Below are 27,086 nucleotides of genomic sequence, written 5' to 3'. Positions count from 1 at the left end.
TTGCTTACCAGATGAAGTCCGTGCAGTGGCTGCAGAAAGTCGGCTGCTTGAAGAACCGGGCTGTGAACTTGTGGTTCTTCACTTCGTGGACGTTTTTCTGCCTCAGAGCTCCTTTGCGAGCAAACCGATTAGCCACGTCCACGGTGGACGACTCGTTCAAACTTGTTGTATCGGCCATTGTTGAGCGCTGCAAGCTCGGCGTCGCTGTCCAAGAGTGTCTTTTTTTTCGTGTGTGGACTTCAGGAAGAAGCCAGCTGAAACACACGCTGTGGACTTTAGTGTGTGTGAGGGTTTCCCCGCCTGTCGCTGACACTGGGCTGCTCCGCTGACAGCTTCACACATCGTCAAGTTAGCCATTCGCACTACATCCGGTATACCCTTCAAAGTAAAGGCTTACACTTGTCGACGTTGAAACCTGTTACGCAAATTAAGTTTTGCATTTACATGAGCTTGTTTTTGTTTGTTTGCAACTTCCGTTTCTCCATAAGGGACAATCAATATAAACAGAAATAAACATCAAATTGTAAACAAAGCATATAGGTCAGGTTTCACTACAGTACTACATTCTAGTAGGGAAGGTGGCAACCATATCTTTGGTTATTTCGCGGTTGTCACCAATTTTACATTACTCCCTCCTATCGGATTGACGAGAAAGATGACTGACTGCAAGTTAAGACACATTAAAGTTTACAACTCGTCCACATATTTTACTAGGCATTTTATTTTATTAATATCCTTATCGTTTTTATTTTGCACTTGACGTTGGCCAGCAGGGTACACGCCGTGGTGGCCGGTGTCCTGCCTGTGGTTTGATATACGTTGACGCCATCGTGTGGACAATCAGAAACTTACTCTTTTAATGTCTTACGGGAACGGCAACCGTTGTATTTAAACTTTGTTGCTCCAAAGGGGAAAGTCCAACGTCGGGGGATCCGATAAGAAACGTTTCACTGCATTGATGTCATTATTCCGTCTTTGCCAGGCACACAAGACCTCAGTGAGTTTCAAAGTGCATCACTTAGGCAAAAGACCAAACTGGGTCACAAATCTTGTTCAGATGCCACAAAAAGCCTGCACTAATCTTAATATGCTAAATATAAAGATCATCGGGAGTCTCTTATCTGTTTACTTTTGGTCAAGCACAAACAGCAGCAACCAAGTGGGCAGACATTACAGAACTGCACTTGTCACCACAGGAAAGCGCTCACTTTTCTACTCAGCATGGAATATATATATTTGTTATTTCTATGCACACTTTGGTCCACCGTGACGCCACAAGAAAATGATGGTAATTACTTTTTGTTACTTTTTATGCCACATATATACAGTATGAGGAGTGTAAAGGCACCTAAATGGAATAGAAGATACTGTAGTTGAAATAGCACATTGTTTTCATGCATATTGTATTGATTTTCTTTGTTTGTCCTTGTAGTATGTTTAATGCCCAACCTGGGTGTCCACGTTGAAGCTGTCGAGCAGCAGAGGTACTTTAGCCCCGGTGCAGTGTTACCACTGGCCTGTGAGCCGGGATACACAGCCATTTTGGGGCCCCGAACAATTGTATGTACAGAGCATGGTGAATGGACGAAAACCCAATTCATGTGCATCGGTGGGTCTCGGTTATTTGTTATGCGACAATATGTGTTAGTGAGGGTCCATGTTTCTTGCTTCCCTCTGATGTAATCTGTCTTCCAGCAAAACGATGCCCTTATCCAGACCCACTGCTTCATGGAGAAACATACTATGAGGATACGGTATACATGAGTACAATCAACTACACCTGTCATGACGGGTAAAGCAAAGAAGTTCTTGCCAATTTTTTTTGTTGTGCTGGTAAATGTAAATGTTGACAGGTACTCCTTGAACGTAAAAACAGAGCAGGGAAGTTGGGCAGTATTACTCTTACGCAGTAGTTGACAATGGTACGCATATAGAGTACATATTACTCCATTGAGTACAGTGGAACACCAATCCATATGGTTGTAATTCAATACTAAATCCATTGTTCCATGTGATGCTAATTAATATTGTATGTTCCTGTGTCAAACTGTCACCATTAAGAAACAATTATTAATGATTATAATGTTGTCTAAAATTGCATTTGAGCATTCTTAGTTGTCACAAATGTGTACAATTCACCTCAGGATTATAAGAATTGCATTGTGGGAAGTAGAGTGTTGTAGTTCTGTGCTTTAGAATGGTGGCGGTGTCTCTCACTTATTCTCTTCCTTCTGTCTGCACCGCCTATTGTTCTCTGCGTCCTGATTGGCTGTAGACCATTGTCAGTACACCTTTTTGATGTTGTCTCTTGTTGCGGCCATGGATAGCAATCAATGGCCACCACCAATACAGTAAGAAATAGAAGAAGCTAACCGCATTTGACTCTGCATGTTGTATGGTTGCAAATTTTCTTCCCGACAAAACTTACAAAACGTTCTGCACCAAAAAAAAGGCAGAGGAAACCAGCCATCACATAAAATGTTTGACTCCTGGACATGCTGAAGGAAAGGCAGAAGTTACGCGGCTGTAGGGTGCCATTACGGAACACTGTAAATGAATCTTAGGTTCATGGAGGACAACAAAGAGGAGTAAAACACTACTACAGAAGAAATGTTTTAACAAGGATACAAAAACGCTACAGCCACACGGCACCAGGACAACGAGGCTCGGTCAGAGGAGTGGAATACGTGTGACTCACTAAATAATTTCCCCTGTCCGACCTAGTAAGTTAATCATTAAAATACTAACGTAATTTGAACTTTTTAAACAAGAGAGAAATGTGAGAAAGTGTTCATGCCTGTCTGAAAAAAAGTGTACAGTGATGAGATTGACAGCCTTAAAAGATATATAATACTTCTAAAAAATAATTTCTATTTAGGGGACCTATCCCCTGCGATAAACGAAAGAACATTGTACACTCATAATAAAGATGATGTTGTGATGTTCGGAGTTCAACATTTGAAATCAAGCACATATGAAGTGTGAATGGTTGTTTGTCTATATGTGCCCTGAGATTGGCTGGCGACAAGTCCAGGGTGTACCCCGCCTCTTACCCAAAGTCAGTTAGACTAGGGGCCAGCTCACTTGTGACCCTGAGTACACAGTACAAAATGAATGAATGTTTTCTCTACGCAGGTACACCTTGTCTGGACCCAACAGTGCTAAATGCCAAGCTAATGGAACTTGGAGCGCATCAGAACCAGAGTGCAAACGTATTTTAACAGTATCAATTCAAACCTGGCCAAATATTTATGATTAGTATAGGTGCGCCTAAATAATTGTCTTCTCTTTCAGCTGTGTCATGTGGTCTCGCTCCAATTCCAAAGTTTGGTCTTATCATTTATAACAAACATATCAGAGGAAACACTACTTATTTTGGCATCCATGGGACATATAAGTGCCTGCCTCCTTACGCCCTATTTGGAAAGGCACATGCAGAGTGCACCGCTAATGGCAACTGGACTAAGACACCTGAATGTCGAGGTATAGCACTCTTGTCTTTAATTGCGTGACAGAACATGTATCTTAGAGCCAAGTTGAAGCGCATTGGCCAGAGTCATTCTAGCAGATGTGTGGAATTGAGTCACAATCTTGATGACTTTGGGATAGAATTGACAATATCATCAAAGACCGGCAACTTCACTTGGATTTTGACATCAATGACTCAGGACTTGACTCGGACTTTAGTCTGATGACTTGAAAATGTTTGAGATTTTCAGTGAGACTTAACTTGAGACTTGCAAAACACTGACTTATTTTACTATAGTTTACTCTCTGTCCAACCTTGCAGAAAAGTACATGTGGTTTAAAAGAAACCCTTATAACTAATGTTCTACTCATTTGACCAAATCTTTCCAGTTGTCACATGTCCTCCACCAGTGAACATTGTCAATGGTTACATGTCCACCAACGACAAGAAGTACTACTACTTGATGGAGGAAGTCAGGTATGGCTGCAATGGCAACTATGAGCTGGAAGGAAGCTTCCAGATTGTTTGTCAGAAGAATGGAGAATGGTCTGAAAAACCAGCCTGCAAAGGTACGTATATTATATACTGTTTAAAGTTTAATTTATAAATGACTTCTGTTATGTAATAATGCAAATCATAACCCAATCACAAAAAATTTACTCCATTGTGACTTCATCATCTGAGATGTTCAGTTTTGTTGTTCCTGTGGCATGCAGCTCCTTGCAGCGTTGACATAAAAAGAGGAAGAATATTGTACAATGATCAAAGAGTCTGGATTGAAGCCTTCCAGCCCAACAAAGTCCTCCATGGTCATATAGTCTCAGTCTACTGCATGGATAAAGCCAGGGAGTGCGGCTATGCCGTGTCAAGCCAGTGCATTGATGGAAAACTCAAAATCCCTGAATGCTATGAAGGTAATGTGTAACATACAAATACGGCAAAAGGCTGCAGGGGGTGGCGTGCAGTAGCTTGAGGAAAATTAAGAAAAACCTCTTAAGCTACTAAGCTAACTTAATTTATTTTCACAGCAAAATTTATAGTTTTTTTTAGTTGTAACAAAGAAAAAGTAAACTCAGGGGTGTCCAGAAAATGCCACAAAATATGCTTCAGAAAAAAATGTGTGTGTGTGTGGGGGGGGGGGGGGGGTGATACAAAGTGTTTTTTAAGTATAAGACCAATTGAAAACATATTGTATGGTTTGGGTTCTATTATTGCATGTTTCACTTCTAACTTATTCTTTCGTATCTTTTTTTTTAGAGCCAAGCAGCACTGATTATGCCCTTTATTCAGGTTCACTTCCATCTGAAATAGAACAGTGTTATGACGACAGCAGAGTGCTCCTTCAGTAATACCACATTATCCTGTTCTCCAAAAATAAAGGATATTGTTTGACTTGCTGTTGACTTGCTGTCTTCTGCAGCAAAATGTAATGGTTCATAAGTCACCTCAAGAAAATACAAATAATACCTCAAAATCAACCGCAGGATTTTTTAAATATTACATGTACATTCTAAAGATACACAGTTCAAATATTAGACACAGCAGCCAGTAATCCACTAATGTCAATTACAATTGCAATAATAATGTAGTGTTAAATTAATGATTTTCTAAAAAACAGCACCATCTAGTGGGGTACTACAACACTGGCTGTATTGCAAGTGGACTTTGATTAGTAATGCATACAATTACAAAGTGAATCATGACAACGTGTACATTAGATGTGGGCTGAACGAGACAAATAATATTATCGATACCGGGGTAGGTGATGCTTATGAGTTCAATATTTTTCAACTCATTCTAAATATTTGTTTTTTATTGTGTTGTTTAAATTTATTGTATGTATTTGTTATATTGTTCTAGCGTCAATGGCAGTTTAAGGTTTTTGTTTACTTTAAAGTATTGACTTTATTTTTCTAAATCTTACACTTTGCATGTCAAAAACTCACTCACTGGTGCTCTTTGGAGTCCGCCTATTCAACACAACACGTGCCAACCAAACTGAACTGAACAGTCGCCTTTTTGTGACGTCATCCGCGCACCCCAACTTACGTAACAGTTTATCATAGCGAATATCTTTAGTGTTGTGTTGCTAAATTATATTAAATATTGTTGCATTTTTCACAAATAAGTGTGTTGGTGTCGGATCGATGTCAAAATCTGTAAGATCGGCCGCCTACTAGTGTACGTCGTATGTCTATATCTATGCCGCCCACTTATAGGATCGTTTTGAGAGATTTCTTCTAGTCTCGCGAGATCAAGCACAGCCCCGTCTCTTCTCCTCGACCAGCATGGCGGCGCTGTATGAGGCATACACGTTATGTGGGCTAGTTCCACCCGAAAGTCTGTCAAATTCCGGCATTCAGGGGATTGAAGCGGAGAGGGACAGCGACCATGTAATTGTCACAGACTCCAGCAGATGTGTGACTCTTTACAAGGTAATGTTGTTTTGTAATGTTTGTAGCGGTTCTAGCAGCCATCAGCTAGTTAGCAGAGTACTTCATGCACAACTCGTGTTGGCGTCTTCGGAGCTTTCAATATATTGACACAATAAACGACACAGAAGTTGACTTTGATAACAACTTTGTATGTGAGGCAAAAGAAGGGCTTATAGTTTTTCTTAGTTTGTAGTATGTGCTATGTTCCAGAAACTCACATTTACTACTTTAGCATATAAAGTGAAGGAAACAGACGTTTTAATGGTATCAATCTTATGGACGAATATTGATGAGATGAGACTGTTAATGTTATGTTTTTCAACAGAATTGTCACTCAGTGATGCCAAAGGCATTGTCTCTTTAAAAGCTCCTCTGTAACCAGGCAATGGTTAGCAACACTCAACAGAAGCAACATCCTTTTTAAACATCGGAGTTAAATGTAAGACCAGAAATGTAACTTCGTTAAACATACCTTGATCTGTACAGCGCGGTCATGTTCTTCATTACAGTTTGGGATCAGTTGTCTCCTTGCAGCACATCTTCGGGACATCATCATTTTTTTAAATCCCTTATATCCTCTGCATTCAACTCAGCTGGTAAAACATCTGCAATAGAAAGGGGCCACAACGTAAAAAGTATTGTTATGGTGTTTCGATATCAGCGTAATTCATGTGTGATTTCCGAAAAACTGCATTTGAAATTTTGAAATCACATCTGTACTCTATTCTGTGTGTTCTAAAGTTATCTAAACAGTTAAAGAGACTACACTTATTACTACTGCATGTAAGTGGACACGCCACTGCCTCCTACAAAGACATTAATCAACGCGAACAATAGAAACCTGGAATTTATGTGTAACATTGAGAATTTCTTTCTTTTAGCAGAGCTGCATATTAAACCAAACATTCTGTAGCTCAAGTATCCGAATGGTATCAGTAGATATCCAAATTCAGGTGTCTGGATCAAATTGTAAGTTGAAAAAATGTGGATCAGTGCATTGCTATTTTTGGTACAAAAAGTTCTCTGACAATGTATAATGTATACGGCATCATATATTTTTGGACCTGGCCCTACTCATGTAAACACACCCTTAATATTGTGCTTGTATCAGGTTTCAGACCAGAAGCCATTGGGGAGCTGGACTGTGAAAGAAGGCAACTGTCTGACCTGTCCAGCAGTATACAACACACATACGAAAGAATATGTGACTGTCACAGACAATAAGGTAAGCATATATACTGTACATGAGGGCATGTATAGTAGCAAGGTCCATGTTGTGATATCTATTGCATGTTTTTCAGGTGATCAGAATCTGGAAGGAAGAAGATGTTGTCCTGGATAAGACATTCAAAGCAACTGTAAATATCAAATTGACTTGCTTCTAGATATGCAAGTTGTAAGATTTGGATCATTTTATGTGAATCTATTTCAATGTTCTCTGTCCAGGTGTCATCTGACATTTTGAGGATTCACTGTGTTGCCAGAGGAGATCCAGTGGTTTTATTCCAGAGAGGAGCTGTAAGACTTCTTGATTCTCTCCTCTCTGCTCCTCAGCAACCCATTGAGGAAGTTTTGGCTCCAGAAGAGACCATCAGGTAACATAGACTTTCTCCCTTTTTATAAAGATGAAGACACTTGTGTTTGATTGACACTGTCAGTTAGGTAATAGTTCAAACATACGTTTATTTGCAGTTGTAGCATGCACTGTATCATCCTGAGGTTGTTGTAATATTGTAGTTACCCTACTCTATAAAGAAAAAAATGCATTTTACTGGGTTCAATATCCTCCTCTTTGTCCAAGTAACAGTGTTGGTAAAACTATATGCAAATCAGATAACTGCATTGACACACAATGTGAACTTCAGAGTATTTCCAGGTTATTGCTTCGTTCTTTTATCAATATTCAGACAATAACAAACGTTTACCAATATACTAGAAGGAACTGTTGTTTTACATCATGTGTCTGCAGAAGGTGATGTGTCTTGTGCCAACAACAAGGCATTGACAATTATCATCCAGCAGAAATAGTTATGGTGACAGGACTAGCATGTGTACTACATGGTAGTGGTGCGGTAGTACCTGGTAGTACAGTTCTACACCACTGCAACCGCTATACTCGCTTGCGCACTTGCGTTTCAGCTTAACTGCTGTCTTGCGTTGACTTTCCTTGTAGTTGATTATTTTTGTCTTCAGGTGGAGCACCAACATAGCGGCAGAAACACAGCAGTTTGTCATCTTCACCACAGAACAGGTAGCAAAATAATATTTTTTTATGAAAAGGCACATGCAAGTAGTGTATATACATATATACATATAATATTTTCTGTGAATCTGTCTTTTTGTTTTTCTGTGATACTGTAGTGGCTGGTATTCCTCATTTCCTGATTAACCTTTAATAGCTTTGCCAGCATTTGCCTCGATTTGTCCAATTATGGAATGTATATAAAAACAAATGGCATTGCTGGCCGCAGTGGCCATCAAATAATGTCACATATTGTGACTTTCATTTATTTTTTTAACAGCGCTGTTGCTCTGTTTTGCCACTGCGTTACGATGACTCAACAGCATGTACTGTAGTGTTACATCACTTGTATACCTTACTAGTACATACGCGCAGTTAGTCTTCAAAATAAAAGGCTTAGTGCAGGGGTCAGCAACCCATGGCTCCAGAGCCGCATGTGGCTCTTCAGCCTCTTTGTTGTGGCTCCCTTTGCAATGCTCAAGTATTTTTTTTAACAACCGAATGGGGAAAATATGCATTTTCTTAAAAATCTGACTTTCTTTGAGACCCTGAATGAGTTCTGATTGGATGAGCTCAGGGAGTGGAGGTGAAGTGGGTGTTTGGCTGCCTGCTTTGCTTGGAATGTTACAGATCTTTACCCCCCAAAAAGGAGCATTGGAGTTTTTAATTCTACATGGACAGATGCCTTTGTCTTCTCTGCTTCTCTGGCTTACATTTATGCTTCACATGTGAAGAGAAACAACAATTTGTTGTATTCTGCTGTTAAAACTGGTCAAATTAAAACAGATTCAAACTTTCGAAGGTTTATAAGATATTGTTTTTAAATTGTGTTTTACGGCTCCTATCTATTTTCCTTTACTAAGCGTGGGGGTAAAATGGCTTTTTTTAATAGTAAAGGTTGCCGAATCCCTGGCCTAGTGTAACCACTATTGTCAATTTCTTTCTCCAGAACGGGGACAGTTTCCTCTACTTGCAGAAATTGAATCCTAATATACTACACAAGTATCAACTGGAGCGAGAAGACTCTGACCTCTCACCCCTCAGCATCTCTGCATCATACAGAGACAGACTCATCCACCTGCTTTACCTTTGTAAGCCTCCATTTTTATGCATTGTTTGTTTCATGAACTCTGATATTAACATACCAACACAGCAGATTACGTAATAATAAATGTGAAAGCAGTAAATATATTGCTGATGGATGTACATAATATAGGATTACATCTTTGTGGCGACTACTGCGATCCACTGCAGCATTATTGCTATTAAGTCAAGGGTGTTTGCAGATATTTTTAACCAGTTAATTATTAGTTTGACAAAAACACAAGTCACAATCTGACGCAAATGATATGTATCATGTTGGACAATTTTTTTTCCTAGAGGTGCACACTAAATATTAGAACAATAATTATTGCTGATATAAGGAATTGTGTTATACTGATTAATCCAATAACACACACAAAAAATAGCTTGGATCATTAAAAAAAAACATACACACACCAATGGGGTGAAATCAAGCGCTCCTTTTCTCCTACATGTGCCATGTTGTAAACAAACATGGCACCAATCGTGTGGGACCTCCCCACTGCCTCAGAAACATCACGCAAACAAGACACAGCAGACACTCGGTGACGAAAAACAAACCAAAAAAATCAATCCTCAACACACCAAACCCAACTAGCCACTCGAAACACCAGCATCACCACGATGGCTCCCCAAAAGCCCACAAAGATATCTGTGCCTTAAGGCCAGTCGCAAAGAAAGGCCTGGGGTGTTAAATCTAAATTTTAATTACATTTACAATTAAATATCATTTAAAAAAATACATATAAAAAGGTCGTGAGAAGCAGGAAGGTTGTATTGAATTGAACAAAGAATGTTATGCATCTCAAATTTTCTCCCATGTAAAAATCATCTTTGTCATTTCGGTCATCCAGACCCTAATGGTCACGTGTACCAGAGTGTAATCTCTGTGATCGGCCTGGGGGCCGATCAGGGTGCCCAAACACTTCCACTTCGACGTAAGCTGCTGCTAGCTCTTTCTGTTAAGGGCAGGCTGGGTGCAGCTTCCGCCCTCCCCTTGGATGATGCCCACATTGCTGTCATTGGCGTTCCACACCCCTCAGCCGGAGCTGGTAAAGGTACATTACATTGTTCTTACTCAAAGTGTTACTCCTAATCTCTGTAATCTATACTTGACAATTACGTACAGTTCCCAGTGCATGAATGAAGTTCCATAGAGGTACGGTTGGGTGCTGCACATAACCTTGTTTAACCTCATTTAACACATTTGGAATGAACTAGTACAGAGATTAGCCCTCTGCCAAACATCATTGGCATCACTTCTGGATCAATGAACAAAGATTCCCACAGACGTGCCAAAGCTATTGAAATTCATAATTTCTTCTGTTTTCACACCTTACAAGTGTACCATAGTGACCTGTGAGCTGGACAGACCGGTCATGACTTATCAATATTTTGTACTTCTGAAAGTGCTTATCGTTATGTGTGAGTAAAATATCTTCAGTGAGCTTCAATGACTTTTTCAGATTTTCTCTGCATCTGGAATATCCATTTCCAGACACTTCAGGCAGGAAAAGAAATTTCGGGTAAAATATTTGGACAGGTAGGTATCAAAAAAAATTTCGTAACATGCCAAATTGAATGAATGAATTTTGATGCCGAAAATATGGTGGGGTATGGGGTTAAGCAAGAATATTTGAACTAACTGCATGGCTCAGCTTAAGTTGGTCAACAACAACCAGGCCAATGTTCCCTGTCCTCCCAGCTGCTTGGGTGCTGATGGAGGACTGTATGACTTTGGTAGAGCATCATGTCTGCTCTCCACTGTGACAGGGCTGACAGTCCCTCCTCACAACTTCATAGCAGTTTACAAGCTTAAAAGACACATTTACTCATTCTTTATTAATAAGTATCATTTTTATCATTTTAGCTGTGGGGTTATTCCAGCAAGTTATTCATTCCACATGGAAAAACCCTGTCTGTTATTCCATACGAATGCACCAAATCTTCACTCGCATCTGCCTTGGGAAAATTGAAGCAGGGACGAACTGAAGGTGAGCTAAAACACTAGATAAATGACTGGTATTTATTACTTAACATGTTTTTCCTTTAAATTCTACAGAATCCAGATCTCTTGTTTCTGTACCATCTTGGAACAACATCTTCCAGGAAGAGAGCACTCAGCCCTCAAAGAGAGTAGAGACCAGAGCAGTTGTGCGTGTGATGTTTCTCCAAAGTTAAACAAATACACAATTTTCAGTCTTTAATTCCAATCCATAAAATTTGGTTTTTTTTGCTTTGCTTTGGTCTTTCCAGAGAATGCGTAGAACCCAGTCAACCTCGGATTTAACAGTTGAGCAAGTTCTAGCACACATCAAGGTAGGAATTGTATTTCATTCAAGTTAGGTTGGATTCATAGTGTTTATTAGAATGTTTACTGTTTGTAGCAGTACTTGAGATCTTAATATAGACTAAAAATCTCCCATCAAAGTTCGACAACGTGCATTTAATGTAATTTAGAAATGTTCTGATGTTAACTATGTTCAAATTTTGCATTCATGCCATACTTGCATATTGTAATGCAAAAGAAAATCCAGATGTCTATTTGTACATATTGAACCAGTGCACTTCCTCAAAACGTGTTTGATTCTAATGTAACATTTGAGATGAAACGATAAGTAATTATTCATTTTGCACTTAGACGAAACGAATGGATGAAGTCGAGAAAGAAGTGGAAGGACTCTTAACCAGGACAGATACTCAGGACATGCATCAGTGGGTGGGGCAGCTGGCATCGTCGCTGGTGTCCCGCAGCATGGCTGATCCAGCCTTCTACACACCAACCACGCTGGCACAACTAGTGCACACTCGGTGTGTCTGCTACAGGTTAGTAAGCACAAGCTACTGTTGGTGTTGGTGCTTATTTCCTGGAAGGACTAAAGATTTATTAGTTTATTTATTAGTTTATTTGACCTAACTAATCAGAAAAAATGGGCACCACTGACTACTCTGTGGGAAGGTTATCAAGCAATATATATTTGAATGAGCTGACATTTCAAATAAAAACTTAGACATACATAGTTTGGAGCTAAAACATACATGTCACACTCTTGCAACACTCGTGGAAAGCATTACAATAAGAGCAGGGTACTGTATAGATGTATAGAACTTGTGCTGCCCCCTGCTGGACAACACGCAAATGCAGTTCTGTACAGTCATCCCTTGCAGCTTTTGGGGTCCGTTTTGAAAGGCTTTTTTTTGTGTTATGCCAATCACATGCCTTTTCCCAGAAATATGACAAACATCATAGTGAGGATAAATTATTTTTGAATGTTTTTTTGTTTTTCTTCACGTAAGTATTATGTCTTATTATCCACTATATTAGGTTATATGAGGACAAAGGCAGCTATGGTGGAGTTATCACATTTTTCTAGGGCTCTAATAATGCTAAAAATGTTAAGAAGCAGGTTTTCTATGCTCTTAACCACGAAAATATTCAATTTATAAAGAAGGAATGATTGCAAAGTAGGATTCACTATCCGTCCCCCACCAGAAGACATTTACAGCAGCACATACAAGTTTTGCATATGTCATAAATGGCTTATTTTCAGGGATTATGTCTATTATATTGTGTTGTGTAAAGTTCTGCAGGAGTGTTATTTCATATCTAGAGGGCTCTGATAATGGTAAAAAATGTACTTGGGTTGTAAACAGGTTTTCTATGCTCTGCGGAAATATTCCATTTATAAAGGAGGAAACCTGCGTTGCAGTGAATTTCTGTGAAGCAGCATTGAATATTAACAATCGATATTAAATATGAAATGAGTTGTCATTCGTTACCCATTCCGTCTCCTTTACAGTGTGTGCCCTGACCTGATGCAGCTGGCCCTGGAAAAGAAGGATTACCTCCTATGTCAGCTCTGCTTGCAGTTGTTCCCTGACATCCCAGAAGCTGTCACCTGCACCTGCCTGAAGGCATTCATCAGGTAGAATCCCCTCTGTTAGCCATACATAGCACTTCTAAATTGAGCATATTATTAGTCATAATTCAGTTAGACAAGAAATAAGCATGTGAAATATGATGCATGATGCACATTCTTGTGTTCTCACGCAGTTTGCCAGACGCAGACGCGGAAAACCTGAAACTGGAGCCGGATAGCATCTCCTTCATGGAAACATTGACCTCCAGGGCGCACAGTCAGTTTGGCTTGCAGAATGGTTTTAGCTCCACATCTTCTGCAGCGGACCACCCAGATGTCACAAAGTCCAAAACAGACAAGGAGGAGACATCAACGCCACTGGAACATACCTGTCCAGTAGGTTTGCACAAGGCTGTTTTACTGTATCCTTAAACTGTAGACTACATGCAATTGGACTATCCAGACATTACAGAGATGAGTGTATGGTCATAATTATGTATGGTGTGAAAGTGTGACGCCTTAACTAGAGCTGTTCAGAAATGAAGTCCTGCAGACGGCATTTAGTGATGACCTCCTCCTCCCACATTTGAGAAACCTCTCATCCCAACACGTCGTTGTGAGTTCTCCTTGTCTTGATTTCCTGTTATCCACCCAAACAAATGCCTCATCTTAACTTTCAATTTATGTAATTAATCTTCTTTGTCATGTTATCAGCTTTTCCTCCAGTACCTGCAGTTCCTCTACTTAAATTATAATGAAGATTCAGTTCTGCAGAGGCATGGCTACAGATCACCAAATCTGCCCCAGGTCTGGAACAATATGTAAATTAAATGATCTTAGAATTTGAACTGAATTTGATGTGTGCTCCTCATCTCTTTATAGATTATGGATTGGATTTCTTTGATGTTGGATGCTCATTTCACAGTTCTAGTCATGAGTACGGAAGCCAAAGGTCTGGTCCTGAACCTCCACAACTATATTAAGTCTCAGGTACTTTGTCTTTGTTCCCCTCAATAGCTGGTTTTATGTCTTTAGATGTATTTCAGAAATTATATTTTCTTGTAACACACACATTGAGAAATAAATTGAAATTCAGAGATGTATAATAGCTCTTCGATTCTTGCATCAGTCTGGCAAATACTCTTTTTGTGGTCTTTTATAGAGACAGTGACAAAAGTTACAATTTCACATGGGCATCTTTTTAACCGTGGTCTTTCTGTTTGCAGGTGAGACTGTTTTCTGAGCTTGGGAAGCTTCACAGCAGTCTGCAAGAGCTTAAAAATGTAAAGACAAAAAAAGATGTTGGACAATATTCCATTGAAGTTATAGAGCTTTTTTAAGGTTTCAAAGGAATGCTAGATCGTAGCATATGATATCATGTATCATAGCACAGCAACTTATGCCCGGAATTGGTTAATGTCATTTGTCCAGATTGTTACCATAAAAATTATTAACTGTATGCATTGTCAATGTATTTGATTAAAAATGTAAATGTATTTTAATGTGTTTTGATATAACTTTGTTCAGTTCATTTAGTTTGCATGGCAATTGAGTTGCTGATATTTTTAATTCCTGCAAGTGTAGTGTTTTTTTAATATTCCTTGCATGTCTTCTTATATTTTGAAATAATCTAATGTGAAACCAGGTTGCCATTGGGGTATTTTTTTTATGAGATTGTACAATGGTAAACATTTCATCATTAAATTGTTCTTTAACTTTTACTTCAGGAAGCCTTTTTTAATTAGTATGCTATGTCATATCATGTATGTTATTTCAGTTAGTCTGGCGGTTTACATGGCCCTTTTATGCACCAATCGGTGCCCGCTATTCCCAACAGTCGCTACCTTTCTGCGTCCAATCGCATCCGCTTCTGTCTAAGTCGTTAAGTAGCCGCTGGTACGAGTACATCTATGTCCCTAACTTCAATATTTTACACTCTACATTCTCAACACTCGACGCGATAAGAGACATTTACGCATCGGCTGGACTCGACGTTGGTTTTGTGGTGAGTATTATTAAACGGACGTTTTTGCGTTGAGTTGTCGCAGATTAAATGGCACAGCTTTCAGTTTCTTGTAACCTGACTCACGGTTTAGCTATGTGAATGTCAAAATACACTTGTAGACTGCCGGGGGTGGGACAAGTGGCAGTTACGGACTTTTGATTGGCTGAGCGAAGTTGGTTTGTTGGTGACAAAGCTTTGCTGTGATATGCAAGAATGGCAGACAATCAAAGTAGTATGGCCGTCACATATTTCAACAAGATTATGAAATACAAACGTGATGGCACGTGCATTTAGTCCCACCCACCACCGTTTTACCACACCGTGTGACATTCAATGACCCCACAATCGATCGGGGAAGATGGACATTAGTCCCATTAGATATAAATTATGTGGGTTGCTTTTTAAAAACAGTACACGTATCGTTTTGAGTTCGAAAGGGAAGCATTTTGTCCTGTTTTACTGTGAGAATCAAAAAATAGTCTGTAAAATATAAGTGGAATTCATAAACGACAGGATGTTTTATATGGAATTTTAATGGTACATTCTAATGGACTCTATTCTGTTCATTAGTCTGTACTAAAAATAAATTATTGAAGAATTTGTCTGCTATGTATTTGTAATACTCCAAACCATGCATCTAACTACATTCACGCTCAAGTCAAATATTATCAAAATAGCTTTAAATAACTCAATACGGTCCTAGAGATGGGGTGACGAAGGGTGCCCAGGGGAGTCCAACGTGATTTTTGTGTCTTTCGAGGTGAGACTGCGTCACAAACAACTTTTGTGCAGCCAGTCACAAGACTGTAACTTCCACTGGTCCCACCCACCATCAGCCTACACTCTTGTGTGACATACAGCCTTAAAAACAACAATAGTAATATAAACAATAAAGGACACAATAGATACATATATTACGTAGAGGATTTAACTCTGTTGATTAATAGATTGTATGGAATGATTGTATCAGCCAAAATGTCTATCTTACTGCCCTGAAATGGGTTTCATTTACAGTCAGTGCCCTGTGGTATTTGTTTATCCTGCTTGGGAAATTCATTACTTTGTCAGCATGTGTGTGTGTGTGAGGAGAAATAAAATGTGTGTGTTCCATGACGATTCCCAGCACCAGTGGGATGGGGGATTCTCAGGAATGTGATAAGGGAAGCTGGCTTCCTGACATGTTTGAAGCACTACAACTCCAAAGTAAAAATAGGATTTACTCCGTAAGAGAGACACAGCTTGATACTTGTGTGTGCCTGTGCTGGGATTTGCGCGTGCATGCGTGTGTGTGTGTGTGTGTGTCGTGTGGGTTCAGTCTTTGGGCAGACTACTATGAGTCAACCTGTGCTGAGAAGAAGTAGAATTTCCCAAAAAGATCCCCTCATTCATGTGCTGTTCATGACCTGCAGGAACATTCTTTCACCATTTTGATGCTTTCAGTGTCAGAGGGGACCAAAAGAGGAGGGGTTTGGTCTTACTTTCACTTCTAGAACTATTTACCAGACAGCTCTCGACTGCTTTGCACTAATCTTTCATTTTATCAGGCGATTCTTGTGCTTTGAAAACAAACTGGAAATGTTTTTCTGTTACATGTTTTTGTCGCTTTCCTTTTGGGGCTTTCTGAAGGACTTCCATGTGTCCTGCTGTGGTGAGTTCGAGAACATTACTCAGTGAAAGATGGTTGTAAAGTTGGATGTTTTCAAATCATGTGAATACATGATTGCTACTACAGTTTGTATTGTTAAAAATAAGCATGAAGTGTGCACTTTTTGGCAAATATACAATTTTTAAAAACGCCTGGTTTTACATTGAGTGTAACTACTAAGGTCACAGTTTTTTTTAGAGAAGTGTTCTCTCTTTGGTGATTATGTAAATATATCTATCATACATTTCTTATTTACACTATACACTGTACAAACAATTTTTAAGTAACATATACAGTTATATAATACAACTTAAACAATGATGTGTACTCACCCTTCATTTTGATGACTAATGATGGGCATGTAGGGTATAGGGAACTGTAATAAAAGTGTAAAAATAAGTTAAAAGCTGTATAATACCACTTAAAATCAGTACATTGTGTATTCACCCTTCATTTTGATTACTAATGATGGACATGTAGGGTATAGGGAACTGTAATAAAAGTGTAAAAATAAGTTAAAAGCTGTATAATACCACTTAAAATCAGTACATTGTGTATTCACTCTTCATTTGTATTAATGAAGGACATGAAGGGGATAGGGAACTGTAATAAAAGTGTAAAAATAAATTAAAAGCTGTATAATACCACTTAAAATCAGTACGTTGTGTACTCAGCCTTCATTTTGATGACTAATGATGGACATGTAAAGAATAGGGAACTTTAATAAAAGTGTAAAAATAAGTTAAAAGCTGTATAATACCACTTAAAATCAGTACATTGTGTATTCACTCTTCATTTTGATGACTAATGATGGACATGTAGGATATAGGGAACTATAATGAAAGTGTAAAAATAAGTTAAAAGCTGTATAATACCACTTAAAATCAGTACGTTGTGTATTCACTCTTCATTTTGATGACTAACGATGGAAATTCAATTCAAACAAAGGCAATTAGGCAATAGCACAATCTGATACCTTGACAAAAAGAAGAGGTGAGCTATTTGTGTACAAGCAGAAAGGAGCCGGTGATAGTAAACTTTGACCTTTGACCTCCTATCTGCTTTCCAGATGCAAACTGTGCAGACAAGCCTGTATTCAGTCCGACCAGAATGGTGGTGGAGTTTGGCGCATCTGCTTCTGCCAGCTGCTCCGTGTGTCAGAGTGCTTGCCACAACAAGGTGTTTGGTTTGGAAAAATCAGTCGGGACTGAAAAACGAAATGGAACCACCATTTTATGGACCGTTGACAAAATGGATAAGTGGCCTTCATCCACCATGTGCTACTACAACATTGGCAATGGCTCTCAGTGCTGCAGCACCCTGCCAGTGCTTGTTTACCGTAAGGAAATTTGCAATCTATCATGTGGATGTTGACAATAACCACATTGATATTATGACTGCCTTTCCTCACAGAGTATCCACAAACAGTCAATTTAGAATTGCTCCATGATGGACCTCTGCTTGAGGGTCAACAGTACATGCTGTCCTGTACGGTGGAGAAAGCGGCCCCAGTTAAACACCTTATTGTGGAATTCCTTGAAGGAGCCAGACTACTGGCACAGTACGAGTTGAAGAATAGCACAGAGAAGAAGCCCGCTGACAAGGTGTTTATGCACAGCATCACTGCCAGCAAAGAGAATGATGGGGCTTCTTACTGGTGTCAAACCAAGCTGGATCTCGGACCAGAGGGCCCGCTTCAGCCCCGTGTGGTGACATCTGGGACTGTCTTCACCACTGTTCACTGTGAGTCACACCACAACCACTTTCACTTTTCAAATCAACTTCCTACTAAAGATTCCCAAGACAAAGCACCTTACATACACACCTCTAAAAGCTATTTCTCTGACTGTCGCCTTCATAAAACCAGCATTTACTGGTTGTACAGACAACAAAGTGTAATTTAAACTATGACAATAACTAAAACACACAACACTTAACTGGACAAAATCACACAGTGAAACATACTTGCATGTCATACAAGTGTAAAAAGTGTTAACCACTGTAAAATGTAAAAAAACAACACCACTTTCACACTGATTACTACACAATGAATACTCTTGTCGAGTGCTTCTCACACTTACAAAGAGCTGCCAAATGCCAAGAATAAAGCACAAAACACACAGGCCCTTATTGTATTCTTGTGCAATATTTTTTCCAGAAAAAAGGAGTCTAATTTCAAATTGTGTAAATATCAATGTCCGAGTGTACACAGTCATGGCTACAAATTCTCGGAGTGAGTTAAAGAGGACCTGCACTATTTTTTAAAATTTTGCCCATCATTCACAATCCTTATGTGAAACATGAACACATATTTCTTTCCCTTTTCTGTGCATTCTAGCGCAAGAAAACGAGTTTATGTGAGCTAGCTAGCAACAGGCGTCATGGGAAATACCTATTTTGAAGCCCTCACACACATAAAATAAAAACGCCAACAGTGTTTCCATTTATATAACTGACTTGTATATTAAGCAAGCTACAGCTGTATTATTATCGTCTTGTGCTGGAAGACACAGCCATCCCAATGTAAGTGTTGTAGCTGCTGCTGTTATTGACAGAACTAGCATAAATATGTGTATCAATGTGCAGAGAAAGGACGTTTGGGTAGTGTATAATGAAATGGGTAGTGTAAATATTACATGTTATCATCAATATGATCACAACATATATATCAAACCAGGATATATTGGGTTTTTTTGGAGGGCTTTGTAGTCAAAATAGGTGTATCCCAATGTATTAATGTATATGCTACTAAGCATGCTTAAATACGTCTAGGAACAAAAGACATTCAAATGTACTCAGTAAATATTAAAGTACAGTAGATGCCCAGAAAAAGTGATGCTGACTGGTGACAGCAAAGCAGCACAACAGATGATGACATAAATAACATTATCTTATTTACACAGCAGCATGTCATAGCTGTTTTTACATGGTCGCTCTTTTACAATTCCCCATGTACTCTCTATATCGTGAGCAGAGGAGTGATCACCTTCATTCAATATTTATTTTGAGACATACACATAATTAGATGATACATGCTAGCCAAATGACTTCTAGTGATATTCAGAGAGGCAATTTGTTTTGAGGACTTAGGTAAAATCTCTAAAGTGCTCCTGTCTCACCAAACACACAGATAAACCTTATTTGAGAGGGACATCCCATTCAGAGCTCATCAGCCTCACGGTGGGAGATCCGCTTCACCTCAACTGCTCTGTCGAGGGCAACCCGAGCCCCTTGTACACATGGACTCATCCGTTGGCCGCTTCTTCCCCCATCATTGGCGATGTTTTCTCTGTGGCGTCTGTGACCATGGAGCACCATGGACAGTACATCTGTTCAGCCAGCAACAGCATTGGAACGACCACTGTTTACTTTAACGTGGAAGTACAGGGTGAGTGAACAGGCGCTAACATTTAATACAATAAGGTATAAAACAGTAGTTAATGAGGAACGAACCGAACCCTAACCACTACTCATTAGTTCCTCAGTAACTACTGTATTTGTGTGTACCTTATTGTAAAGTGAGACCAAAATTAATGTTACAAAAATACATGGCCTCTGTTGTTGACTCTGCTCCTTCTCTTTGCAGCCAACTACATGTATATTATTTTAGCCGTGGCTGCAGTTGTTGTCGCTCTTGTGGTCCTCCTCTTCATCATTGTGTACGTCCGTTACTACAGACTTAACAAGACTGGAAGATACAACCTGAAAGACGTGTTCCGTTTTCACCAGCAACATGTCGCCTTGCCCGATGGGGAGATGTAACACGGCAATATGAAAGGGTTAACTAAGGTGTTGCTGTTCCCCTAACTGTGCTTTTATTGCTCTATAAGATGTCACTTCAAGTACTGAAGTCAGTAATCAGGGCACAAATCACTTTCAATCATTGTCCATGTTCCTGTCCTGCATGACTGATTTGGTTGATTTGTTGATTTTTGGGTTATGAATATAGCACGAGAGCACACTACGATCCAACACAGTGATAGTCTGCACACGGGATCTGCCATGCATTTGTTTGCATGATTTTCTTTTTCAATATTTATCCACTGGAAATGTAAAAGCATTTAAAATTCCATTCAATTTTGCCTGGAATCCACTTGACATTATAAGATAAATGTCATCCATGTTATGTCTTGGATCAGAAGCTGTGAGTTTAGATAACATTTTCTGAAGCTGCTGGAGCATTTAAATGGATTCTAAAAAAACAATGTAAATATTTACAACTGTGTTCAAACCTACGTATATGTAAGCTAATATAGACTCCAATTTGACTGCAGGATCTCCAAATCTGCAGGAAGTCATTCTGGTATTGTTTATCACCACACTAACGCCTTCAGAGAGCCTTTTGGATTGTACAGCAGATAATGTGTTGTGAAAAAGGAACGTTAGGAATGTTTTTTTTTTAAGTGGGCGTAACTTCAAATTACTAACAGATCAAATCAGTAGGAAGTCTCCCAGGTGCAAATAGTGTCCAGTGTTCAAATGCTGGTCTATTCACACAAGGTGTAACACAACGCGTGTGCCTTAAACACCTGACCACTTTGTACTGATTTTTTTTATACATACTGTATATATACAGTATATAAATAGTCACTGAAGTGATGGAAATGAAAGAACTGAATTTCCCGTTCATTTGTGGCTTATACTGTAGACTGTATGTGATTGTTCATATATATTTTGTATTTTCTATAAATAAATATTTTGTATGAGACTAAATACTGTACTGTTGAAAAGTATCTATACAGAGATCATTCATCACCAGTGTTGTATGAGTGGAATGTAAAATAAATATGAATATGAATATGAACACTGGACTCGAATGTCAACAACATTTTAAAATGCTCGTCAAAATCTACTTTTGTAACTTTTGAATTATTTTTTTTTAAAGACGTATAGTTCCATACAAACAGGGGCTTCCTATTTATAAATAAAACAAAATGAAATGTGTAATTAAATGTGTACAAAATATGCTCTCACCTGGGTGGGCAGTGGTTAGCATTGACAGTTTTAGAAGTACTGTACGCATCAACAACATGCAACCTGATTGGGCAAGAATGTAGCAACCCTGATTTCCACCAATCAAGTATTAGCGTATAGTATCTTCACACGGCCTCTTGCAGATATATGCTAATAAAAGCGTAGAAGAGGCTTTAGTCTAAACAGCTTTACGTTCCTTAATAGGATCAAGTGAGGCGTTTCACTTGTTTCTTGAGCCATGTTGGCTTGAGCGTCACAACTGAACACAACAAACCTGAGGCTGAGTTTGGGTTTACATTTAGACGTTGGATCAGAGGATGAACCAAACACGTATCGGATCAGAGATCGACTACAGTGATTGGGATCACATCTACCTGTCGGACGATGATGACGTCACCAGCCCATTTGTGGACACACCTAGCTTGTTCCGGATGAGACACCGGGTCAGAACTCTAAAATGGATGTGATGTTTGGTTTGTTCTACCCAGCGTTGGGCAAATTACTTAGGTATAGTTTATTCCCAAAAAGTCATTTAATTAAAAGCAAAATTACTGTACTCCTTCATAAATGTATTTAGTGAGCAGGGAATAACTTATTTTGTTACTTTTTTGGTAACCTTCAAGTATGTAAAAGAAGTTGCATTCAATGTTGTAATGGATGTGCTGTTGAAAGATGTTTCATGAAATTAGGGCTGAGGAAGTGGTCATGTAGGTTTTGTGTTTAATTGTATTGTCATTGACTAATAATTAATGATAATGGAAAAAATGGAAAAAATAAGAAATCAGACAACATTTTCAGATCAACATTTTTTCATCATTTTTTTTTAAACTCACCCCTACAGAGCCGTCTGGAGAAGATGGCCGAGTTCCAGCAGAGAGGAGATGATCTGGAGATCAACCTCACAGAATGTAGCACACTGCTGGAGGAAACCCAGGGACGACTCCAAGAGCTGGAAGATGAAAGCAGGAGCGTGGAGGGAGGAGAAGACATTGAGCTGATGAGACTTCGAGCGGAGGTGAGCAAACTGAAAACAGACAAAAAAACATTTGAGAAGATGATGGAGGAACACCGTCGCCAAGAGAAGAAGCTTCCCTGGAATGTAGACACCATCAGCAAAGAGGGTTTCAGCAAGGTAGGAAGATGACAATGTCCATCAAGATAGAAGATGACAATGTCCATCAAGATGCTGTACCATTCACACGATGCATCTTCTAGACTATTGTCAACACAAAGACACAGGAGGAAAAAGTGGAGACACACGAGACCTTTGTGGAGAAGTACGCCATGGAAATCAAACACTTTGGTATAAAACGCCAGTGGTTTTCAAAATGGGTGACGACTTTATGACATGGGGGGCGGGGGATAGAAAACTATTAATCATAATTATAAAACTATAATACCGCAGTTGAGCAAGAGTTGAGTTGAGCAAGAGACGATCACAGTTCAGTTCGCTTCAAGGAAGTTGGTCTATTCTTTGAGGAAGTAATAGCCAAAATAGATTTTGCAATGAGCTGGCCAACAACACATCGGAAATGGCAGGAGGTCACAACAGTCTGACTCACAATGTCAAAAAAAAAATAAGGCTATAACCATCACACAGCAACTTAACATGCAACAGGTAGACAACGCCTACATGGGGCAACAACTAACACTAGTGGATGATAATGAACAACTACATTAAACTTAAAACGTGTACTTTGAGAAACATTGGACATTTTTGTAGGTGCCGCAAGGCATGCTGAGAGCCGACATCACTCCTCTTGCTGGGAGTGCTCCTATCTTCCAGCATTCCAAAGGTTGTTCATGTTACGTGTTTACAGTTAACATAGTTGTTTATCGTTTAAGTGTCCATTTCATGGCACGCTGGTTATTTCACTGTTTGGCAAGCTCATCGCAATTTGTGTTGGCCATGGCTAAATTTATGAAAGTGCCTCTGACTGTTTTGTGTCATACAAGATTGACTCCATGTATAAAAAATAAATTGCGTCCCCTTATGATTGACTGTTTATCAGTCCAGAATGTTCCCTGCCTCTGAGCTCAGCTGGGATAGGCCCCAGCTTCAGCCAGTTAGTTGAGTTTTTACAAACAAAGGTGAAATACAAACCTAACACCCACCAACAAAATAGCTACAAATAATAAAAGATGCCTGTCCATAAGTATTCATACAACTTTAGCATATCTCACTCCAGGGATGATGCGGCGTTGGGAAGACAGCCAGAAGTATCTGTCCGAGAACCCACATCTGGTGTGTGAGGAGACAGCAAACTGTCTTGTGGTCATGTGTATTGACTATGAGGTTGATGAGGTACATGACGTGTGTGTGCATATTTAGAAGGTAGTATAATAAACACAACAATACTGTCCCTGCCTGTTCAGAAACATGCTCTAATGGAGCAGGTGGCCCACCAGGCCATCGTCATGCAGTCCATCTTGGATTTGGGAAAATTGCTTCAAGTGGACCCACGAGGCTGCTTCAGACAGTTCTTCGCAAGGATGAAGGTCAGTAAGTCAAACTTGGGTGTCTTTTGTGTCGTGAGAGAGTTTGATTTGTGTCGTCAGAACTGTGACAAGTCGGAACAGGAAGCGTTTCAGCGTGAGTTGGAGATCCTGAAGGAGCGGGTTCGCAGCCGTGCAGAATTGCGTATGGAGGAGGCCATGAAGGAGCTGGAGGAGGAGGAGAAGCAGAAAAGAATGGGACCGGGTGGCCTAGACCCTGTTGAGGTCTACAAGTCACTACCAAAGGTAACAGTTTCCACATGCTAAAATATAAAATACATAGCAAGCAATGCCAACTCTACATCCTTGCAAGGGGACTGGAGGGTGCATGGAAGTTAGCCCAACCAGTCTACATGTGCTCTGTGGACTTGGAAGAGGAATTCCACCGTGTCTTGTGGGTGGTGCTCTGGGAATATGAGGTTGATGGCGGGGTTGGAGGTTGTTTGTCTCATTAAGCTGTGACCATCAGCATTTACTGGGTCGGCAGTAAGTAACTGCCCCGCCCACTGGGTCGTCACTCAGCCCCCACCCCGTGACTTCTTCGGCGGAATTTTCATGCCATCCATGAATGCTCAGATAGGTGGAAGGCGAGTTCTGTTTTTAGTTCGCTCACCTCCCACCGCTCATCTAGAGGCCCTGATTATGATTTCCATAGCCATTTTGAATGCCAGGGGTGAGACTGGGAAGCCTGCCAGGATGCCTTCTTCTTGGCGTTGACATTGATGTTGTGTAGTCGGCTGTTGTGAAGCACAGTTGCAGGTCATCAAAGTAGGCTTTCACTAGAGCAATGATGGATAATGGAACGTGGAAGAAGTTGAAGGATTCCCAGAGGAGGTTGTGGGGAACTGATCCAAAAGGCATTTGCCAAGTCCATGAAGGTTACATCTTTTGTCCTTCTTAGCCGTTTGGATTTGGTGCCAGATCATACTGGTATGTTCCAGTCAACCAGGGAACCCTGGTATGCCAGCCTTCTGTACAGATGTGTCATTTACTTACTGAAAAATATAGCAATAATATGACATAATGACTCACTATTAGAATTGGTAAAGTTCCATGTTGTAGCATTTTGAATGTAATGCCAGCCAGCTGCCAGCCGCTCAAGTGCACGTTGGTAAAACTCACTTCCTCAGCTTTAAGAACCGTGCTGACCATTTCTGAGGTACTGTCATTGAGCCCAGCGTGGGGGGTGGCTGAAACAGGTGAGTTACACACTCATCGTGTATCACTTGATTCATATGTTCATGACAGTCTGACATGAATCTGGCATATATCTGCCAACACTACTGCTAGCTTTGTTTACATCACATTGATGAAAAACCACGACAGAGTAAGAGAGAGAGTATAAATTAGCATATTAATCCAGAAACAATGATGGGTTCATAAAAATAAAAAAAATAGTATTGAGTGATTAATGGACAAGACTAATAATTATACTTTAGCATTAAAAAGACATCAATTTGGTTAAAAAGTGAGTCTAGGGATGTGTTAAAAAAATGCATTTTCGTAATTACGATTTAATTACCTAAATGTGGCATTAACCTGAACTTGGATGGGAGTGTAATACATTTGTGAAGCATTGTAAATAGGTAGAACATACAAACCTTTCACCATGACAGCAATAAATGATCATCAGTAGTGGGACTTTGGAGCAAAGGCCCGGGGTTTGAATCTCCACTAGTAAGTATCAGTGGTATATCCAGAAGATAATAAAAATACTAAAAAAAATACTAGTATAGAAGTACAGTATTAAGTCTTCAAACGTATTGTTTTATTAATTATTTTTAATAATAATATAATGATAATAAGTATTATATAATACAAATAATAATAATAATTATTATTATTACTATAATAAAAAACAACTATAATAATCATCATTAGTATTATTATTATTTTATTTTATTATTATTTTTATATATTTTTTTATGAAACAAATGACAATTTAGGTTGAGTGTGTTGAATTACCATCAGCTCTTACGCCTCCTTGTGGCGGCAAGTGTGACTGCAGCTAACAGTGTGTTTACGCTGTCTGTGTACCTCTTAAGAGCTTCCCGTTTCTCCGTTTACACACATCATATTGATCTTGCTGTGCAGACGACTGTAAACACAGACACACACAGTATCCGGCACACTACATTACATGAAGGTCAAACTTCAAACATGGTTGTAACCTGACAGTCCTTCTCTGGTAGGACATGCAGAGGAGCTTTGATGAGAAGAACATCGGGATGCTCCACAAGGCCATCAGCAAACTGCACCCTGATGTGAGTCAACATGATGATGATGATGATGGTGAGGTCACACGGTGTCATGACATCACTTGACAGGTTCATGTCTCTCCAGGAGGGCAAGTATCACTTCGCTAGGTGTGTTGACTCTGGACTCTGGGTGCCTGAGGCAGGAGACGATGAAGAGGATGAGGAAGAGGACTAAACAACATGGCAGCATGATGATTGTGTGGACTGACTCTTAACCTTTCGTAGTTATGTAATTAATTGCTGGCTCCCTCCTCCCTTCCCACTCGTTCTCCTTCATAATTAATTCTTGGGTTTGATTTAGTGGTCTGTGCAGGATTTTGCAGGCAAAGCTTCTTTGTGCAGTCACTTTCAGCAAATAGAAAACAATCAGTGCAGGTCCCAGAGCGTAAATCAAATTTCGATAATGGAAAAACCAACAGGAATGTGTGTGTTTGTGTTTAGTTGATGTGATTGCATTGTTGTCTTGTCACCCAGCAGGTTGTCTTCTACCAATAAAATGTTGGAACACTGTGTTGGAACTGTTGGTTGCACTGCAGACTGCAGATTTTTAACAATGCAATAATCTAATGATGGTGTGTACTTCATGTCTATGAAATAAAATAGTCTTCCTTATATGAAA

General features: G+C 39.5%; 5 protein-coding genes across 6 annotated transcripts in view; 4 read left to right on the top strand and 1 right to left on the bottom strand.

Annotated features, from left to right (window-relative positions):
- The window catches only part of prkcaa (protein kinase C, alpha, a), a 100,873-nt gene extending 100,530 nt beyond the window's left edge, over positions 1-343 (bottom strand). Inside the window, exon 1 of the mRNA XM_058072618.1 lies at positions 9-343. Coding sequence (XP_057928601.1) covers positions 9-178 — 170 coding nt within the window. The 5' untranslated portion in view covers positions 179-343. The remainder of the gene's footprint in view (positions 1-8) is intronic.
- A 243-nt stretch (positions 344-586) lies between these two features.
- Positions 587-4,866, top strand: LOC131132088 (beta-2-glycoprotein 1-like). Its single transcript, XM_058077357.1, has 8 exons — positions 587-1,288; positions 1,433-1,609; positions 1,696-1,792; positions 3,136-3,212; positions 3,295-3,483; positions 3,859-4,038; positions 4,186-4,383; positions 4,727-4,866. The coding sequence occupies exons 1-8, from the start codon at positions 1,222-1,224 to the stop codon at positions 4,816-4,818; spliced, it is 1,077 nt and encodes a 358-aa protein (XP_057933340.1). The 5' UTR covers positions 587-1,221; the 3' UTR covers positions 4,819-4,866.
- An 831-nt stretch (positions 4,867-5,697) lies between these two features.
- nol11 (nucleolar protein 11) lies at positions 5,698-14,758 on the top strand. Its single transcript, XM_058090756.1, has 18 exons — positions 5,698-5,904; positions 7,016-7,129; positions 7,206-7,262; positions 7,351-7,499; positions 8,098-8,155; positions 9,096-9,237; positions 10,084-10,287; positions 10,696-10,772; positions 11,100-11,223; positions 11,292-11,383; positions 11,486-11,548; positions 11,871-12,055; positions 13,030-13,155; positions 13,284-13,511; positions 13,627-13,705; positions 13,804-13,896; positions 13,972-14,079; positions 14,316-14,758. Exons 1-18 carry the CDS (start codon positions 5,758-5,760, stop codon positions 14,427-14,429), a joined length of 2,160 nt encoding a protein of 719 aa, XP_057946739.1. The 5' UTR covers positions 5,698-5,757; the 3' UTR covers positions 14,430-14,758.
- Positions 14,759-14,917: 159 nt separating this feature from the next.
- On the top strand, positions 14,918-21,534 carry LOC131140432 (vascular cell adhesion protein 1-like). Its single transcript, XM_058090860.1, has 6 exons — positions 14,918-15,094; positions 16,721-16,742; positions 17,809-18,078; positions 18,153-18,482; positions 19,870-20,127; positions 20,326-21,534. The coding sequence occupies exons 3-6, from the start codon at positions 17,850-17,852 to the stop codon at positions 20,499-20,501; spliced, it is 993 nt and encodes a 330-aa protein (XP_057946843.1). The 5' UTR covers positions 14,918-15,094; positions 16,721-16,742; positions 17,809-17,849; the 3' UTR covers positions 20,502-21,534.
- Positions 21,535-21,930: 396 nt separating this feature from the next.
- LOC131140422 (hsp90 co-chaperone Cdc37-like) lies at positions 21,931-27,070 on the top strand. Of its 2 annotated transcripts, none has more exons than XM_058090841.1 (8): positions 21,931-22,156; positions 22,555-22,845; positions 22,929-23,016; positions 23,903-24,018; positions 24,090-24,212; positions 24,273-24,455; positions 26,402-26,473; positions 26,553-27,070. In XM_058090841.1, the coding sequence occupies exons 1-8, from the start codon at positions 22,031-22,033 to the stop codon at positions 26,640-26,642; spliced, it is 1,089 nt and encodes a 362-aa protein (XP_057946824.1). In that variant the 5' UTR covers positions 21,931-22,030; the 3' UTR covers positions 26,643-27,070. The 2 variants fall into 2 exon arrangements, with proteins under 2 accessions (XP_057946824.1, XP_057946833.1); XM_058090850.1 differs by having other exon boundaries at positions 22,092-22,220.
- Positions 27,071-27,086: the final 16 nt, after the last annotated feature.

The sequence above is a fragment of the Doryrhamphus excisus genome, chromosome 1 (assembly GCF_030265055.1).
Source record: "Doryrhamphus excisus isolate RoL2022-K1 chromosome 1, RoL_Dexc_1.0, whole genome shotgun sequence".
NCBI classification, from domain to species: domain Eukaryota; kingdom Metazoa; phylum Chordata; class Actinopteri; order Syngnathiformes; family Syngnathidae; genus Doryrhamphus; species Doryrhamphus excisus.
Note: the sequence above shows the minus strand (reverse complement) of the source record. Positions and strands in the feature narration are given on the sequence as shown.